The sequence below is a fragment of the Lepisosteus platostomus genome, chromosome 14 (assembly GCF_059453375.1).
Source record: "Lepisosteus platostomus isolate fLepPlt1 chromosome 14, fLepPlt1.hap1, whole genome shotgun sequence".
In the NCBI taxonomy this organism is placed as follows: domain Eukaryota; kingdom Metazoa; phylum Chordata; class Actinopteri; order Semionotiformes; family Lepisosteidae; genus Lepisosteus; species Lepisosteus platostomus.
The window spans coordinates 8,345,263-8,362,543 of record NC_142624.1 but is presented as its reverse complement, the minus strand read 5'-3'; the positions used below and the strand labels follow the sequence as shown (position 1 = coordinate 8,362,543).

Sequence of the window (17,281 nt, the reverse complement as noted above, 5' to 3'; positions counted from 1 at the left end):
AAAAAAGTTTTTATGGATTTTATGGATGTTTAGTGTAAAAAAAGATGAAGCTCATGTTAAGAAAATGTTAAATATCACGGGGGATCTGTTACAGTTTGTTTTGCGGTTGTTTCACATCTATGTGTCCTGGAGCCCATGTGATGGTACAGAATTTAAGAACATGTACTGTGACATTTTGACCAGAGCCCTAGTTCTTTCTGCCAAGAGGCTCAGGCTTGGCTAAAAATGGACATTCAAATATGACAATGATCCAAAGCATACATCCAAATCGATGCAGGAATGACACAAAGTAAAGGTCCCCAACTGGCCATCTCAATCTCCAGACCAATTGAACATTTTCAAGATGGCAGTTGAAAAAAGGAGAACTGAGGGACTGAAGGGCTTAGAGCAATATTACGTATACAGTAGGAATGTTCATAATTGTTCCCTCTTAATATTCAGAACCAGTCAGTGTACATCCCTGCCAGAGGATGATTTACTGAATACTAATTAAAAGGGAGTAAGTAAAGCAAAATAGCAAAAGGAAACTTTATCAGAGAGCAAAACAGAGAAGCACAGATAACAGATACAAACGTTGTTCTAATCGCAGACACCACATGGGAACACAAATACATTATTGCAGTGAAACATACAGTAATGCCAAAGTCCTTCATTTCTATTTGTGAGATGTAGCAATAATCGGATCACTGTTTAACAGAGAACCATTAGAAATGCCAGTTGAGCTTTTTTCTTCTTAAGGAAAGAAAAACCATGATGATTTCCAGCCATCCTTTCTCATCCTTTAGTTACCTCAGTTCACCAGTGTTTTGACATTGCAGAGAAACTGATCATAAAACTTGGCTGTGGCCCCAGCTGAGATTTATATTTCTCTCACAGTATAGATCAGTATCAGAATATCCTTTTGCAGTTCTGGCTCTAATCTGTAGGCTGATTTTATTCTGTGTTCAAGGATTGATTGATTGTGTTTGCCTGTAGGTCGGCTTCATGAACAATGGGCAGATAATTGCAGCAGACGTTCATTATTACACCAATGCTGGTAATACAGGGGATGAGTCCATTTTGGTATGTTAGTATTTTTGTACTATTCCTTTTTTTAAGGTTCCATAGAGCTGTGTTTTTGATTCATACAATCATCTGGTTGTTTGTAAATACTTGCCAGGGTTGGCACTTCTGGCTTAAATGCTTAGACAGAGATCGGCAAAGTTGTTAGATTTATTTGATTTTTCCGGTGCAATAAACTGCTCAATACTCTGATTAATTCTGCCAATTCGTTTATTTTTTTCTGGATTCTCATATACAGTATTGTCCAAAATTTACTATTGTAAATAGCTCCTTTAACAGTGATATATGCTGTATGTATATAATTGTGTAGTGATGTAAAAACGTGCTACAAGGGTGTGAAATTAGAAAAACAACGGATTAAATCTTCAAATAAGCTGCACATTTCAATAAATTCAAAATCTAACTGAGAAAACTAAAGCATGACAAAAGGAGCAATACTTTCAGTTGTCATTCAGAGCTTTTTCTAAAACTTTATATTATTAATAAAAAGTGCTATTGTTCTTATGCAGTAAAACCTTGTTTCAATATTTAAAGTGAACGTTTCAGTCAGGTCCTCCACAGCCAGTACAGTTTTCCTCATGGCACTGTTGAAGTTGTGTATTAAAATGAGGCCTCTAATTTTTGTGATTCAAGGTTATTGAAAAAATACTTCTACACATGGACAATTCCTACAACATCCCTAACCTGAGAGGGATGTCCACAGCCTGCCGCACCAACCTTCCTTCCAATACTGCCTTCAGGGGCTTTGGGGTGCCACAAAGCATGCTGGTCACCGAGAGCTGGATCAATGATGTGGCTGTCAGAGTAGGCTGCTCAGCTGAGAAGGTAGGTAAATGTCTCAGGCTCACTTTTCAGATAGATGTTCTACTTGTGACTGAGAACTGGTACTGTATACAGTATATCGGTAGGTGTTTGGAAAAAACTGTGCTGTGCAAGTCGTGGGGCAACTTGATGCTAGGCAGGCCTCCGGGCGTCCGTCTTCCAATGCAGAGCCCTGAGCTTCAGAGCCACGAGGTTTAAATAATAAATGGGGAACAAGGGGCAGGTGAACGTAATAAGGAAAATAAAATACAAAAGGGTCGGAGCGCCCTCTAGAGGAGGGATGATGATCGTGACAGCACCATGAAATATTAATGAGGAAGATAATATTCATTGTTTATAATGCCTCCGACACATCTTCAGGCTTTCACAATAAAAAAAATGCAAGAATACGCACCTTAATACATTAAGCAGAACTAATAGCTTGTATATAACAGTAGGATTTCAGACAATATTTAAAATTGCTGACTGACTTGCATGATTACTACAGCCTGGGATCATTCCAGAGCCTCAGACAACAGAACAGAATGAAATGTCCAAAGAGCGCAAAAGACACATACTGTACATACGTTTAGACACATCCAATAGAATCTCTTATTACAAAAATAAAGCCTGGAAAAGACAAACACATTCATCAGCTTTTCTTTAACAGATTAGGGGAGAACAGGCATATCCACATTCAATAAGGTACACATCTAAAGATACCAACACCAACACAGTGAAGAATTCATTCCAGATTGTGTATCATTACTTTGACACTTAACCTCATATCACCAAATGTGTTTGCTTCACCAGAAGACCTGGAAACAGACATTAAGACCTAGGATACCCAAGCAGCAGCTTCACACAAATAATGAAATTCAGCCATAAATTACGACATTATCATTTAATAATAATAATTATTATATATAGTGCTTTTCTGGACAGTCCACTCAAAGGGCTTTACAGGTAATGGGGACTCGCCTCCACCACCACCAATGTGCAGCCTCCACCTGGAGGTGGTGACGGCAGCCATAGTGCACCAGTACACTCAACACACACCAGCTATCAGTTTGGAGGAGAACAGAGTGATGAAGCCAATTCATAGATGGAGATTATTAGGAGGCCATGATTGGCAAAGACCAATGGGAAATTTGGCCTGGGTAACACCCCTACTCTCTTCGAGAAATGCCCTGGGATTTTTAATGACCTCAGAGAGTCAGAACCTGGATTTAACGTCTCATCCGAAGGACGGCACCTTTTTACATTATAGCGTCTCCGTCACTATACTAGGGCATTAGGACTAGCGCCCCTTGCTGGCCCCGTTAACACCTCTTCCAGCAGCAACCTTAAGTTTTTCCCAGGAGGTCTCTCGGCCAGGTACTCACCAGGCTCACAACTGCTTAGCTTCAGTGAGTTGCCAGATGTGAGATGTGAGTTGCAGGGTGACATAGCTGCTGGCCCATTTAGTGTCATTCACATGAAAAGAGAGCAGTGTGATTGTTGGAAACTCTTTTTAGGAACTCTGCAAGTAAGCTATGCATCTGAGACCTTGAGTCATCAACTTTATGTCTAGCTGAGATGGCTAACATTGCCCAAAGTGTAGAGCTTCATAGAGCTCGGAATCTGAGTTAGACTTGAGAAAACACTCAAATATCAATAATATTGCTGTTTTATATAATGAAGCATTTGAGCTTGAGATACCCTCAGAGGCATCAGCAGCTGAAAATGGAAATGTTAGACATGGGCGATGACAGCTATGCTACTGTTTTTCAAGGCAAGACAGAACCGTTAGGTTATAGTTCTCATGATGTAGTATCATTGGAAGTATATTTCAAAACTGTGCAGATAGAGATCAAAACAAATCTGTGTTAAAAACTAATGAATCTGTGTTAGGACTGTTGTTTGACACTTAATCGTTTGGCCAGAACTTAATTGACAAAGGTAAACCAAGGTAAACTTTAACATTGCTTTGATCACTCAATCTGGACTGAATCTCGGCAAACATCAGTCACACACTTTATCTAGATTCTTAGAGACACATCTGTAGGCACCTATAGATATAATAATTTGCAAAAGATATTTTAGTAAACTAACATTGCCCAGCCTTGATTGTGTATCCTGACACAATCTTGTGAGCAGCTAAGTTAGGAAGTTACCGAAAATGTTTTTGCCTCCCTAGATTCGTGAGATAAATATGTACAGGGGCACATCCTGCACTCACTACAAGCTAGCGTTTGATCCTCACAATCTGTGGAGGTGCTGGGATGAATGCCTGGAAAAATCTGCTTTCAGCAACAGGCGAATTGCCATCAACAAGTTCAACAAACAAAACCGCTGGAAAAAAAGAGGAATCGCCGTCGTTCCCATTAAGTATGGTATCGCATTTGCTGAAAGCTTCCTGAACCAGGTAGAGATTTTAGAATTTTCTGTCTTTTAAAAAATCGCATTGTGGTTTTTCACGTTTTCTCGTGCCTGTCCTCAGTTTGATGTATTGGAGCACATCATTGTCAAGTAAAGTACTGTACAGTATATACTGTACATGCAAAAGGAAAAACATGCGGCAGTTCATATTCTGTTAGAATATGCCTTTCATTTTCTCCACACATATCTATGGACCTTAAGACATTACCCCCATTAAAATTAGTGAAGGCAATCATTTTGCTTGTATCTGTAAGACCTTATGATCTTAAGCAATCTTGCAGAATTTTCAGAAATTACTCAAAAGCATCATTGAACCTGCTTAAATGTTTTAGAAAAGTGATACAGTAAAAATGCACCTTAGACCATGTAAAATAGTAGGACTTTGAGAACCAATGTAAAACCAGTATATAATGGCAATATCCTTAAATTCATGTGGAGGGCTGCCTATAGAAACAGTATTAAAGTATTTTGCATCCTGAGCAAATCTAGGCAGAAAATGTTGGTTATTGCTAAAAAAACATGCCAGTATAATTTATTGGTTTATTAGTGACACAGGAGGGATGTCCAGTAGAGTTCTTCATTTGATTTGGGAGACATTTATTTTCGTCATGCTACATTATTTTACTGTAGTATCTGCTGTATTTGTTAACTTGCAACTCGGATATTGGATGTCCTGATGTATGTATACTCACTGGTTGTTTCTTGCACTAAGGCGGCTGCCCTGGTCCATATTTATAAAGATGGGTCTGTGCTGGTGAGTCATGGAGGAACTGAGATGGGTCAGGGCATCCACACCAAGATGCAACAGGTAACTTGTGTGTCATATAATGGGGTGAACTGTGCCACCCACAAATTAAAGCAATTATGTGGTTCTCGGTGAGCAAAACAAAAATTCAACCGTTCTTGCCTTTACATTTCTAGGGGCTGTCTTGATGTATGAGGTACAAGATTCTAAGAGTAAAGTTTTTAATTCTTCACTTCATGGGGTGTTCTCCTGATTTGATTTGCTTCTGAATTGCTGTATTGTGTGATGGCATTATCATTTTTAAAATGTAGCATACTGTTATCTGAATCACAGACTTCGGAAATGCAATATTTGGTTTTTGTCTTCTGAAACATTCAAAGATTACTGTAATTCTTGACTACAGGTAACACAATTCCCCATACTGTTTTCTAAAGATTATGGTTCGTGCATTCTGAAGCTCTCTAATAAGTAGACTTTCTTTGAAAAATAAAGATATACCATCCATGCATCCCTTTTTCTAACTGCTTTATAAAGTACAATACCAAGCAAGCAATGGGCTCAAGGCAGGATAACTCTGGATGGGAAGCCAGTGCATTACAGGGCATTTACACACACACACTCACACACCCACCAAAACTGATTGTCCCAGTTAACCTACCAGTATGTCTTTGGACTGTAGTAGGAAACCAGTGTATAAGCTACGTGTCCGAGGTGCGCTGGTGTTCGGGGGAGGTGTGGCCGAGGCGAACAGTCCGAGGGAATCCGAGGAAAATCCGAGAGTGTAGCAAATGTCCAAGACCGGGTAATCCACCCTGACAGACAAACAGAGTTAAAAGTCGGAGCGGGATCCGGCGGAGGGTCAGGGGAATAAAAAGGGGGTAATGGGACCAGACGCTCCCTGATCCCGGACCCAGATGGCATTTGTGATGTCTATGCCATCGAGTCGCTCCTGGGCTCGCGGGTAGACGGGATTCCAGGCTTCCATCTTCCAAAGCTGAGCCCTGATAGGCATGGACGTCTGGCTTATATAGCACGAGGGGCTGGAACCGGAGGCAGGTGCGGGAGATGAGTATAAAACAAGGAAGGGCAGGAGCGTACTTAAGAGGAGGGGTTTATGATCGTGACACACATGACAGGGAACACCTGGATCACAGGGCAGACAGGCAGACACACAGATACAAACACAAATACGCACACAATCACACAATTTTCCCAGGACCCGATTAACCTTCCAGTATGTTTTTGGACTGTGAGAGGAAACCGTGGCACCTGGAGGAAAGCCACACAAACCCAGGGAGAACATACTAACTCCACACAGATGGTAGCCCAGATCTGAACTTGAACCCAGAACCCCAGCACTGTATATGCTGTCTGTATTGAAAAACAGAAAACTAGAAAAGAGGAGCCAGAGAAGAGAAATGTCTTTCTTCTTTCCCCATTTTTTATCTGGATTACCCTATAATGTGTAAATATTGTTTTGATAACATACAAATATTTTATTTTACAGTATTTTCGCAGAGAACTTAGTTCTTCCCTAGTAAATGGTGGGAAGAATATTGTGAAACAGACACAGACCTTTTCATTTAGTGGGTTACATAAATGGCTTGTTACCTTGAGGATAAGCTCTAGCTTTTCCCCTGGTACATTGTTATTTAACCTCATCAACCTATTTAACCTCTCTTAGAGGTTTTAGACCAGAGAACCTGCTTATTGTGAATGTTCATCTTCTAGTTTCTTGAAATCTTTAATAATTTGGTACAACATAAGACTGTCTTGTTCCAAAGGTGGCAAGCCGAGAGCTGAGAATCCCAGCTTCATTCATTCACATCAGTGAGACCAGCACCAACACCGTGCCCAACACCTGCCCTTCTGCTGCATCGTTTGGCACAGATGCCAATGGAATGGCTGTGAAGGTGAGATCTGGGATGTCTCTGGGAATGTCAGGTCTGATAAGGTTATTTCATTGAACCTTACAAAGAGCAAGGGGGGAGTTACAACAAAAGACTGCATAGGTTATGTAGTACAGAGAACTGCAGGATTAAAATGCTCATATGCTCTGATTTACAAACGCAGCACACCAGTAATTGCATAATGGTGCAGTCACAGGAACCTGCATTTGTGATTGACTGGTCTGGTGCATCACATAGGTGGTTGTGCAGAAGCTCTATTAACACTCCACAGAATAGTTTCAGCATGAATGGAATATAAATCTCTGTGCATTCTTTGATTGCCTTTTTTTCAAGTTGATATTATATTCAGGTCTGACTATATTCCTTTTGATCTTGGCATGTATTTTTGTGTGCACAGATGCATTGCAGAACCTTTTGTAGAGCAAATGTCATTTGTTTAATGATGGCCTGACAAATATGTATAGAAATAGAATGCATTCAATTCATCCAGCAATAGCATATTTGGATATTTGTACAGTTCGAATGACGTCAGTTTTGCTAACCAGAGGGTCATGGGGTATCTTTCCAGCTGTTGCAAGTGGTGGTGTATGGTGGTACATATTTCTTTTGGAAAAATATTATTTTGTACATTGTTAGCTTATTTATTATTTTTAGCGTATTTGTTTGGTATGTAAAACTAAATGTAAAAACCCTAATCACCCTGTGGTCTGTGTGGGTCCTAATGCCCCAGTATAGTGATGGGGACACTATACTGTAAAAAAGCTCCGTCCTTTGGATGAGACGTAAAACCGAGGTCTTGACTTTCTGTGGTCATTAAAAATCCCAGGGTGTTTCTCAAAAAGAGTAGGGGTGTAAAACAGGCATCCTGGTCAAATTTCCCATTGGCCTTTACCTATCATGGCCTCCAAATAATGCCCATCTCTGAATTGGCTTCATCATTCTGTTCTCCTCCCCACTGATAGCTGATGTGTGGTGAGTGTACTGGTGAACTATGGCTGAACCAGGTAGGGACTACACATTGGTGGTGGTGGAGGGGAGTCCCATCACACATCAGCTATCAGTAAGGGAGGAGAACAGGGTACTGACACCAATTGAGGATTATTAGGAGGCCACGATTGGTAAAGGCCAGGGGGAGAATGTGGCCAGGACATCGGGGTTGCACCCCTACTCTTTCAAGAAATGCTGTGGGTTTTTTAATGACCACAGAGAATCAGGACTTCATTATTACAGTGCATCTCATCCAAAGGATAACACATTTTTGTAGTATACTGTCCCCATTACTATACTGGGATATTAGGACCCACAAAGACCACAGGATGAACACTCCCTACTGGACCCACTAACACCTCTTCCAGCAGCAACAGTTGTTATAGACTGTACCTGGATGTTTTATTCTCTTTACATCATAAGGTTTCAGATTTTTGTGACCAGAGGTGTTTTGTCAACCTGTTTTAAAATAGAATTATATAAACTAATGGAATATATTTGCTGTATGTTTTTCTAGGATGCTTGCCAAACCCTGTTACAAAGGCTGGAGCCCATCATACATGACAACCCCAAAGGCACTTGGCAAGACTGGGTAGATTAAATATCACAGTTCAATACTCATGCATGCATGTGGTAATACTAATACTAAACCACATTTGTTCATTATTGATATTATAAAGATAAAGTTATCTTGATTCATCCAAAGACCATAGATTTAGATGAAAAATCATTTATACTGCATGTAAAAATGTAAGCCACTTTGTTTATACAGTATGTGTTTGCATATTCCAGTTCTCTGACGTCTTGAGCTCTTGAACTTTATTTTATACCAATCTTCAGTGGCATAAAGCAGTTTAGTTCAGTAAAAAATATGTTTTCAAGCCTCTATTATGCATTAGTTAGCAGTCTATACAGTCTTTATAATCTATGATCTTCCCTTTTTTCCCTTTTTTAGATTAAAACTGCATACTTTCAGAAAATCAGCCTTTCCTCTACAGGGTTTTACAGGTATCATTTATCATTTGTGTAAAACTGTGAAAGCTTCAATTCTGTAATTTTTTTCAAGACTTTTAATATTGTCTAGTTGTATTCAGCAAAAGAGACTTCAGTCTCCTGACGCAAATGAGCATACTTAATAACTTTGGTCAATTGAAAATGCAGGGTGGGTACCTTCAGTTTCAGTTGATGTGGCAGTTGTTGAAAAACAGTGCATAAAAAAATATTAATTTCCCATAAGAATGAATGTAAAATTGGTGGAGAACATTCCGGATCTAATCTCAACCTTCGGGTTTAACTCCTAAATAAAAACAGTTACGATTATTCATGTAAAATGTATTAGAATTATTTTTTAAGCTAAACATTTGTTAATATGTATTAGTTTCATGTGAAATGTGAAGGGAAGACTGTTGTAGTTGTGGGGCATGATGAATGGATAGACACTACAGTACATGATCAATGTCTCTTTAGGTGAATCTAGTCTGTAGAACTATCCTTGATGACTTTCAGCAAGCCATTTATTTTAAGGTCTTGTTTTAACACAGACTTTAAAATAAAAGTCTTATTTTCAAGGGTGTATTACAACTCTAACCAGGAATAAGAAGAGGCTTTAAATTCCATCTCACAGGGAGCCAAGAGCTCAATCATTTCACAGTACAGTGGCTCTGTACATTTTAAAAAATCATTTCAAGATGGTAGGGACGCTTGGCGAATCAAGAAAATTTGAAAATCTCAAGTTTGTATGATTTGGACACATATCACCTAAAAACACAAAAGAATCAACCAGATTGAAGTTTTATCAGTATCTACAGGCTTTATATAGGTGAAACCTTCCTTCAGTTGGTGTATAATATTAAATGTGTATTGTGCTTAGGGGCCATGACCTGTACATGGACTGGGAGAAGCAGGAAGGAAGACCATATGCCTATTTCACATATGGAGTCAGCTGCTCAGAGGTTGAGATTGACTGTCTGACTGGAGACCACAAGGTAATTCTCAAACCTTTTCCTAGCTGGTGGCCTGCAAATGTTTATAATAGATCAAATTTGCAGCTAAATTAAAAAGCTTAAAATGCTCCTGTCTACAATGACCTGCATTGTTTGATTCAAGACCCATGAAGAACCTTTACATGACTATTTCTATTTTTGAACAGAATATCAGGGCAGATATTGTGATGGACACTGGAAGAAGCATAAATCCCTCTGTTGATATTGGCCAGGTGAGGAGTATTGTATGGAGAATGGGAGAAGACAGAATGCATGTTTACATCTTCTATTGTTTTACATGTATTATTGTAGATTAAAAATAAATTATGCCTGCACAAAGTGAAGAATGGTGGACTTAATGTCATGGCTTGGAATAGTCTCACTCATATTTGATGATGATGTATCTAATGGTGACAGAAAACAGAAACGTGTTTGTTTATATACAGTAGAAGCAAATGTCTCCATACGTATTAAGTGGCTCTTTACCAGGCAGTGTGGCAAAGACATAAATGAGCCTGGTCAGTACCTGGATGGGAGACCTCCTGGGAAAAACTAAGGTTGCTGCTGGAAGAGGTGTTAGTGGGGCCAGCAGGGGGCGCTCACTCTGCAGTCTATGTGAGTCCTAATGCCCCAGTATAGCAACGGGGACACTATACTGTAAACAGGCGCTGTCCTTCGGATGAGACGGAAAACCGAGGTCCTGACTCTCTGTGGTCATTAAAAATTCCAGGGCATTTCTCGAAAAGAGTAGAGGTGTAACCCCGGCGTCCTGGCCAAATTTCCCATTGGCCCTTACCAATCATGGCCTCCTAATAATTCCCATCTATGAATTGGCTTCATTACTCTGCTCTCCTCCCCACTGATAGCTGGTGTGTGGTGAGCGTTCTGGCGCACTATGGCTGCCATCGCATCATCCAGGTGGGGCTGCACTTTGGTGGTGGTGGAGGGGAGTCCCCATTACCTGTAAAGCGCTTTGAGTGGAGTGTCCAGAAAAGCGCTATATAAGTGTAAGCTATTATTATTATTATTATTATTATTATTATTATTATTATTATTATTATTATAAAACATATGGCCAATGCAACCAAGGTGTACATCAGGAGGCAAAAGTGGAAAATCGTAAGACTTGACAAGTCAATCTCCAGATATAAGTAAAGCTGAGCATGTATTTTATACACTACAGAAAAAAAATTGATGTCACAACACCCCAAGAATAGGCATCTCAAAGCTGCTGCATCAAAGGTTTGGCAACAAATCGCAAAAGAAATAGTATGTCATCAAAGACTGCAGTGGGTCACAGGCTTCATGCAGTTATTGCCTCAGAGGAACATGCAATCAAATGCATACTGTGAAGGTATTTCATCCTGTTGTGGTTTTCATTTTTTCTTGGATTCATTATTGAAATGGCATTCATCCAAACAAACTGGCACACTTGGGATAAGGGATGGATTTCCTGGTTCTCCCTTTGCCAAAACCCATATAACCCACTGTGCAGTTTTCTCTTTTAACCCACTGTGTAGTTGCAGCACCCTGCAATTAGGAGTATAAGACTAAAAAGCCCATCTTCCAGTTCATTATACTTTGCCCCCTTTCTTAAATATTAAGGTCTAAACACTGCAAAAATATTTTAGCTTAAAACACTGGAAAAATCCATTACTCCTTGGTCTGATGTAGCACATATTCACTCATTTAATTTTCTAGAATAATTTAAAGGTTTAATATTCCTTGGAAATAACTAAACCACAATATATCTAGCACACCACACCATATCCAGTATATGGATAAATTCAATTGGTGTGTCATTGGCTGCAAGTGATTGCATTCTGTCTTTCAGATTGAGGGGGCTTTCATTCAAGGTCTTGGGCTTTACACCATGGAGGAGCTGAAGTTCTCTCCCTCAGGGGTTCTGTACACACGTGGTCCTGCACAATATAAAATACCAGCTGTCTGTGATGTTCCCTTAACATTCAACGTGTATCTGCTGGCCGGTTCGCAAAACCCACATGCTATTTATTCATCCAAAGTAAGTATACGCCTGTCAGAAGGCCGATCAATAAACTGTTGGTTTGTTTCAGGTTTTTTTACAAAATTCTCAGTAATTCTTTTCACTAAACCCCCAAAAAAACCTGACTCCCACCAGAGACCTGTCTATACTTAGAAACGTTATCCATAACTATACGAGGTTGAACTAATTCCAAACTCCTAAAGAACAATAACAATTTAACTATAATTGTCTTACTCCCTTCTCTGTCTCCTCTACACAAAGATCCGTCCAGCACTGCTCCTGTTCCAACCGTCTTCCTCTCATCAGCATTGGTCAACAGGTGTACTCGACTAAGGCCTGTCAATCTCAGCTTTGCTGAGTGACTACACCTGATTCTTTTCAAGCACTGGAATGGCTCACCCCAACTGAACCCTCCAGCTGGAAATGTAGATTCCTTCACAAGGCCTCATACACGTCTACAGTGTGTCCAGCATTGATCTGGTGTACTGTAGGTACAAGAGAGGATTAAAAAGGCAATGGTGATTCATGAAAACTCAACGACCATTTCCTCCATTTAGAAGGACAAACAAAATGGATGTTTGCTTTTTATGTTTGCCACACACAAAAGTTAAATTATCTGTACTGAGCATCAGAAGAAACATTCTATGCATGCAGTATATCTAGAGAAAAATATAGTGCTGGACTTTGGATATTGATTGCATAAACACTAAATCACCTGTTACATTAGCAAGCACAGGTGCTAAGATTGATTGTGATGGTCTGGCCAGGAGTGTCTAGTCACTACAGAACTCTACTTCATGGCAACGTTTGTGGAATTGCATTGATCAAATCCTGGGATCTCACATTGTGGGTTCATCCTAACAATATTCGAGCAGAACAACACATCCGCATGTGCTCTTTTTTCAACCCCTTTCTTGTGAGACGAGAATTTCAAAGTTACGTCATGTAAAGCCGAGCTCCATTGACGTTTTGTGTGAAGAGTTGGATGATATGCTTTCCCCAAGTTTGAGAGGAATGGGAAAAAATCCCATAAGACTATATCTGCAACCTGGTACAAAATATGTGTTGCAGCTGTATAGTTTGTATTGTGTAATGTTGCTAATATCTGACTTTCACTTTAGTTCTCCTGTTGACAACAATTATTAATCAGCATAAAATGTATTTATGCCAGTAGCCATATCACCCTGCAACTCACAACTGGCAACCCACTGAAGCTAAGCAGGTGTGAGCCTGGTCAGTACCTGGATAGGAGACCTCTTGGGAAAAACTAAGGTTGCTGCTGGAAGAGGTGTTAGTGGGGCCAGCAGGGGGTGCTCACCCTGCGGTCCATGTGGGTCCTAATTCCCCAGTACAGTGACGGGGACACTATACTGTAAACAGGCGCCGTCCTTCGGATGAGATGTAAAACTGAGGTCCTGACTCTCTGTGGTCATTAAAAATCCCAGGGTGTTTCTTGAAAAGAGTAGGGGTGTAACCCCGGCGTCCTGGCCAAATTTCCCATTGGCCCTTACCAATCATGGCCTCCTAATAACCCCCATCTATGAATTGGCTATATTACTCTGCTCTCCTCCCCGTTTTGGCGCACTATGGCTGCCGTTGCATCATCCAGGTGGATGCTGCACATTGGTGGTGGTGGAGGGGAGTCCCCATTACCCATAAAATGCTTTGAGTGGAGTGTCCAGAAAAGCGCTATATAAGTGTAAGCAATTATTATTATTATTATTAATTTACCTATGACATGTGACATTTACCTATGACATGTCTATTCAATTAAAATGTCAGCACCGGCTACTAAAATGTCCTATTGCCAGTTCCTCTTAAGTTACGTTGTTGCAGTTACAAGTGAATATACAGTGGATATCAAAAGTCTACACACCCTTATTGAAATTTCACCTTTTGTTGATGTGAAGGCTGAAATCAAGACAAATCATGTCAGACCTTTTTTCCACCTTTAATAAGATCCTATAACCAACAATATTTAAGTGAAAAACAAATGGATCATGTTTAGGAAGAATAATTAAAAATAAAAAACTTTCAGGTGAACAAAGGTCTGACATGATTTGTCTTGATTTCAGCCTTTACATGGTGAAATTTCAATAAGGGTGTGTAGACTTTTGATATCCACTGTATATCCCTTTTGGTCGTACTGTACTTCCCTGGAGAGATGATGAATACTTTATTTCGGTCATTGTTTTCATTGTATCTCATTGTGTGTGAAACTACTGGTTTATTGGCTAATAATGGGCCTTCTTTGGCTAAAAATCTATCTTTGGTTTTTAAAAGTTTGAGTCATATTGTCTACTGAAGCATGTTATTAAGTAGATGTTAACCTATGGTCTGTTTCCTGCAGGGCATTGGTGAGCCAGTCTTGTTTCTAGGAAGTTCAGTGTTCTTTGCCATTAAGGATGCTGTGTCAGCTGCCAGAAAGGAGAGGGACCTCAAAGGACCCTTCAGACTTGATAGCCCCGCCACTGCGGAGAAGATCTGCCATGCCTGCTCCGACTGCTTCATTCAGATGGTGAGGGTTCATTCCCGAGCTGCTTCAGACTATACGTCAATCCCTGGTGGCAAATAGTAAAATATTATAAATTCTACTGTATGTTGTGGGGATTAGGTAGCCATTCCATCTAACCATTTTCTAACGGTTTCTTTCAATTCAGGATCGTAGGAAGCCGGAGCCTATTCTGGCAAGTATCAGGCATATAACCATTCCTACATGTTAAATTTATACTTTACCATATACTCCACCTATACTTTTTCTTAGGATTTTGTAATGTTTCAGCATACCTGCATTGGTGATCACTCACATGTAGTAATCCACAGTGAATTTATCACTCAGGTCGATTCATATCAGTACTTAGGTGTACACAAAGACAGTAACCTGTGCTGGACTACTCATGTTGAGAGTGTTTGCTCCAAAGTTCAGCAGTGCTTATATTTCCTGTGAAGACTGAAGAGTGTTTGGGGTTTTACATGAAGTTATGCAACTCTTTTACCGTGCTGTAATCGAGAGCATTATCAGATATGGTATTACAGTGAGGTTTGGTAAGCTACCAGTTCATTTAAAAATTGCAAATTACCCGCCTCACCCAGACAGCTTTGAAGGTCATGGGAGTAAAACAGCACCCTTCCCTGCAGACAGTCTTTGAAAAATCCATAATCAAACGGGCAGGGAAAATTATACCAGATCCTTCCCACATCCACTCTGAATATCAACTTCTTCCTGCTGGCAAACCTGTTAGGGTTCCCAAATTTACAGATACAAACATTCCTTTGTTCCACTATCCATTAAAGCTGTGAACGCAAAGGTCAAGAATAAACACAATTTTGACTCTTACAACCCACTGGAGTGCAATATGTTTTTGTGAGGTGTTATAAATGTTACTTGTTGTTATGTGTTATACTGTACATGTGCAATAGAGTGATGTCCAATGTTTTTCTTATTTTTTGGAATAGAATGATGTGCAATGTTTTATTCTTTTTTTTTGTTTGCATTCCATTTAAATGTACAGGAGTGCTGGGTGTCCATAAAATATTTCCCTCGGGGGACAGAAAAATCGTATCTTATTATAGTCGATTTTAGCTTGAATGTGTGCAGCTGTCTCTCCCTAAGGTTTCCTTCTATGTGATATAATCAGCCCTGCTGGAAAAACAGCTTTCTTCAACTGATAAAGCAACAGAAGCACCGGTTGTTACTTTAATGGCACCTGGCACACTGCAGCTTTGAGAGCAAACTACTGCATAAATACAAGCAAGGATCGAGAGGTGACAGGCACATTGCTTAAAACAGTAAAGCAGCACAGGTTGATGTATGCCATGTTTTCAGAACCATGCTAGCTCTGGTGTTCGTACAGATTCTGAATCATTATAAAAATAATGTGGTTAAAGGTGGTGCATGTAATACAGTAAAAAATATTTAAATGCTCTGCGATTTTGTTTTGCAGATTCCAGCCACCAAGCCTGGCTCCCAGCCATGGGCTATCAACGTGTGAAATCAGAAATCAATCGTGATTTTTACTTGTTTATTTGTACCACCACTGATTTTTTTAGATATACCTTAAAATTATTTTATTTAGGACACTGTAATTTCACACACACTGTCATTAGTATTAATTATTCATTTTACGTGCTAAATTGTTCAATTTATTATGAAAAAACAAGCTGATGATTGCTTTGTTCAATAGTGCATTTAGGTCTTGTCTACTGGTGCTTATTTTACCTTCAAATCTGAAATGTCACTGCTGTACTTTTTCTTGCTTCTTCAATTCATTGAGTCTTTTCCACTGCAATGGGTCATATTGATGTCATGGTACAAATGCAGTACATTTACAGAAAAAACATTTTACCAGACCTGAAGTTCTGTCATCACTCAATGAGGTTGAGACATCACTTATGGCTGCTATCTATACCTTCCAGGGGGATGTTCTTAGGTCATATGTGCTGCTTATTTTGTGAAATCTGATGAGGTGATAGTCTGTGTTTGGTTTCATGACCAAAATGCAGCAGTATAATCAAGCACGCCAATGCTTCGCATGTCGACATACATCTAACATGTCTCACGTCATCAGTTGACAATAATTTTGTACAAATTTATATTGAGCCTTCATTTTGTTTAGGCTGTATAGAATCTCACCATATTTGTCAGCTAGTTAGCTTAACATATGAAGGTGAATTCCACAATTTTTGTTATACCACTTTACAATGTGTACTGTACCTCTTGCATTACTTATAGTTCAGGAATTTTCTGAATGTACAGGTATTGGACAAAAAATGGTAACATCTGGGTAAATGAGTGACACCAAGTATACTGAAAGCATATACAAAAATGCCTTATTATGTTTAGTATGACAGCAAGAAGAGACTTCAATGACTTTGAAAGAAGGGTGATTGCTGGGGCATGTTTGGTTGGATCTTCAGTGACCAAGACAGATCACCTTGCTGATGTTTCACGAGCAGCAGTGCCTAAAGTGATTCAAGGGAGAGACTTATTTGGCCCTCTGAATCAGATCTGCTGATCAGATCTGGACCAAATGGAGCATTTAGGGCATATTCTGGAATGACACACGAGACACAATTTTCCACCTCCATCAGCCAGATGTGAGCTGACTGACTCTCTTGTGGAAGAATGGCCACACATATCAATTCCTGTTGAGACCAGACTACAGTATGTCACTGGGCGTACAGGCTGTATTGGGATGACACCCCAAAAATTATTGGGTTTATATGTGTGTTTCCATTTTTTGGCCAACAAATGTCACTTATCTGTAAGTCATTGTGGATAAATTAAGTGCGTAAAATAAAATTATAACATTAAAATCCATCCTCATGAGGCTACTTTATTTCTATAACATATGGCCTTATTCCTTTT

The 17,281-nt window shown here is 39.7% G+C and overlaps 1 protein-coding gene across 2 annotated transcripts in view; it reads left to right on the top strand.

Annotated features, from left to right (window-relative positions):
• aox6 (aldehyde oxidase 6) overlaps nt 1-17,233 on the top strand; it is a 64,279-nt gene extending 47,046 nt beyond the window's left edge. For both annotated transcript variants that reach the window (XM_088606883.1, XM_088606881.1), the window contains 12 exons: nt 976-1,062; nt 1,696-1,887; nt 4,043-4,270; nt 4,997-5,092; nt 6,814-6,942; nt 8,444-8,518; nt 8,882-8,934; nt 9,797-9,911; nt 10,076-10,141; nt 11,743-11,931; nt 14,264-14,431; nt 15,858-17,233. In XM_088606883.1, the coding sequence (XP_088463009.1) occupies nt 976-1,062; nt 1,696-1,887; nt 4,043-4,270; nt 4,997-5,092; nt 6,814-6,942; nt 8,444-8,518; nt 8,882-8,934; nt 9,797-9,911; nt 10,076-10,141; nt 11,743-11,931; nt 14,264-14,431; nt 15,858-15,905 (1,446 nt within the window). In that variant the 3' untranslated portion in view covers nt 15,906-17,233. The remainder of the gene's footprint in view (nt 1-975; nt 1,063-1,695; nt 1,888-4,042; nt 4,271-4,996; nt 5,093-6,813; nt 6,943-8,443; nt 8,519-8,881; nt 8,935-9,796; nt 9,912-10,075; nt 10,142-11,742; nt 11,932-14,263; nt 14,432-15,857) is intronic.
• Nucleotides 17,234-17,281: the final 48 nt, after the last annotated feature.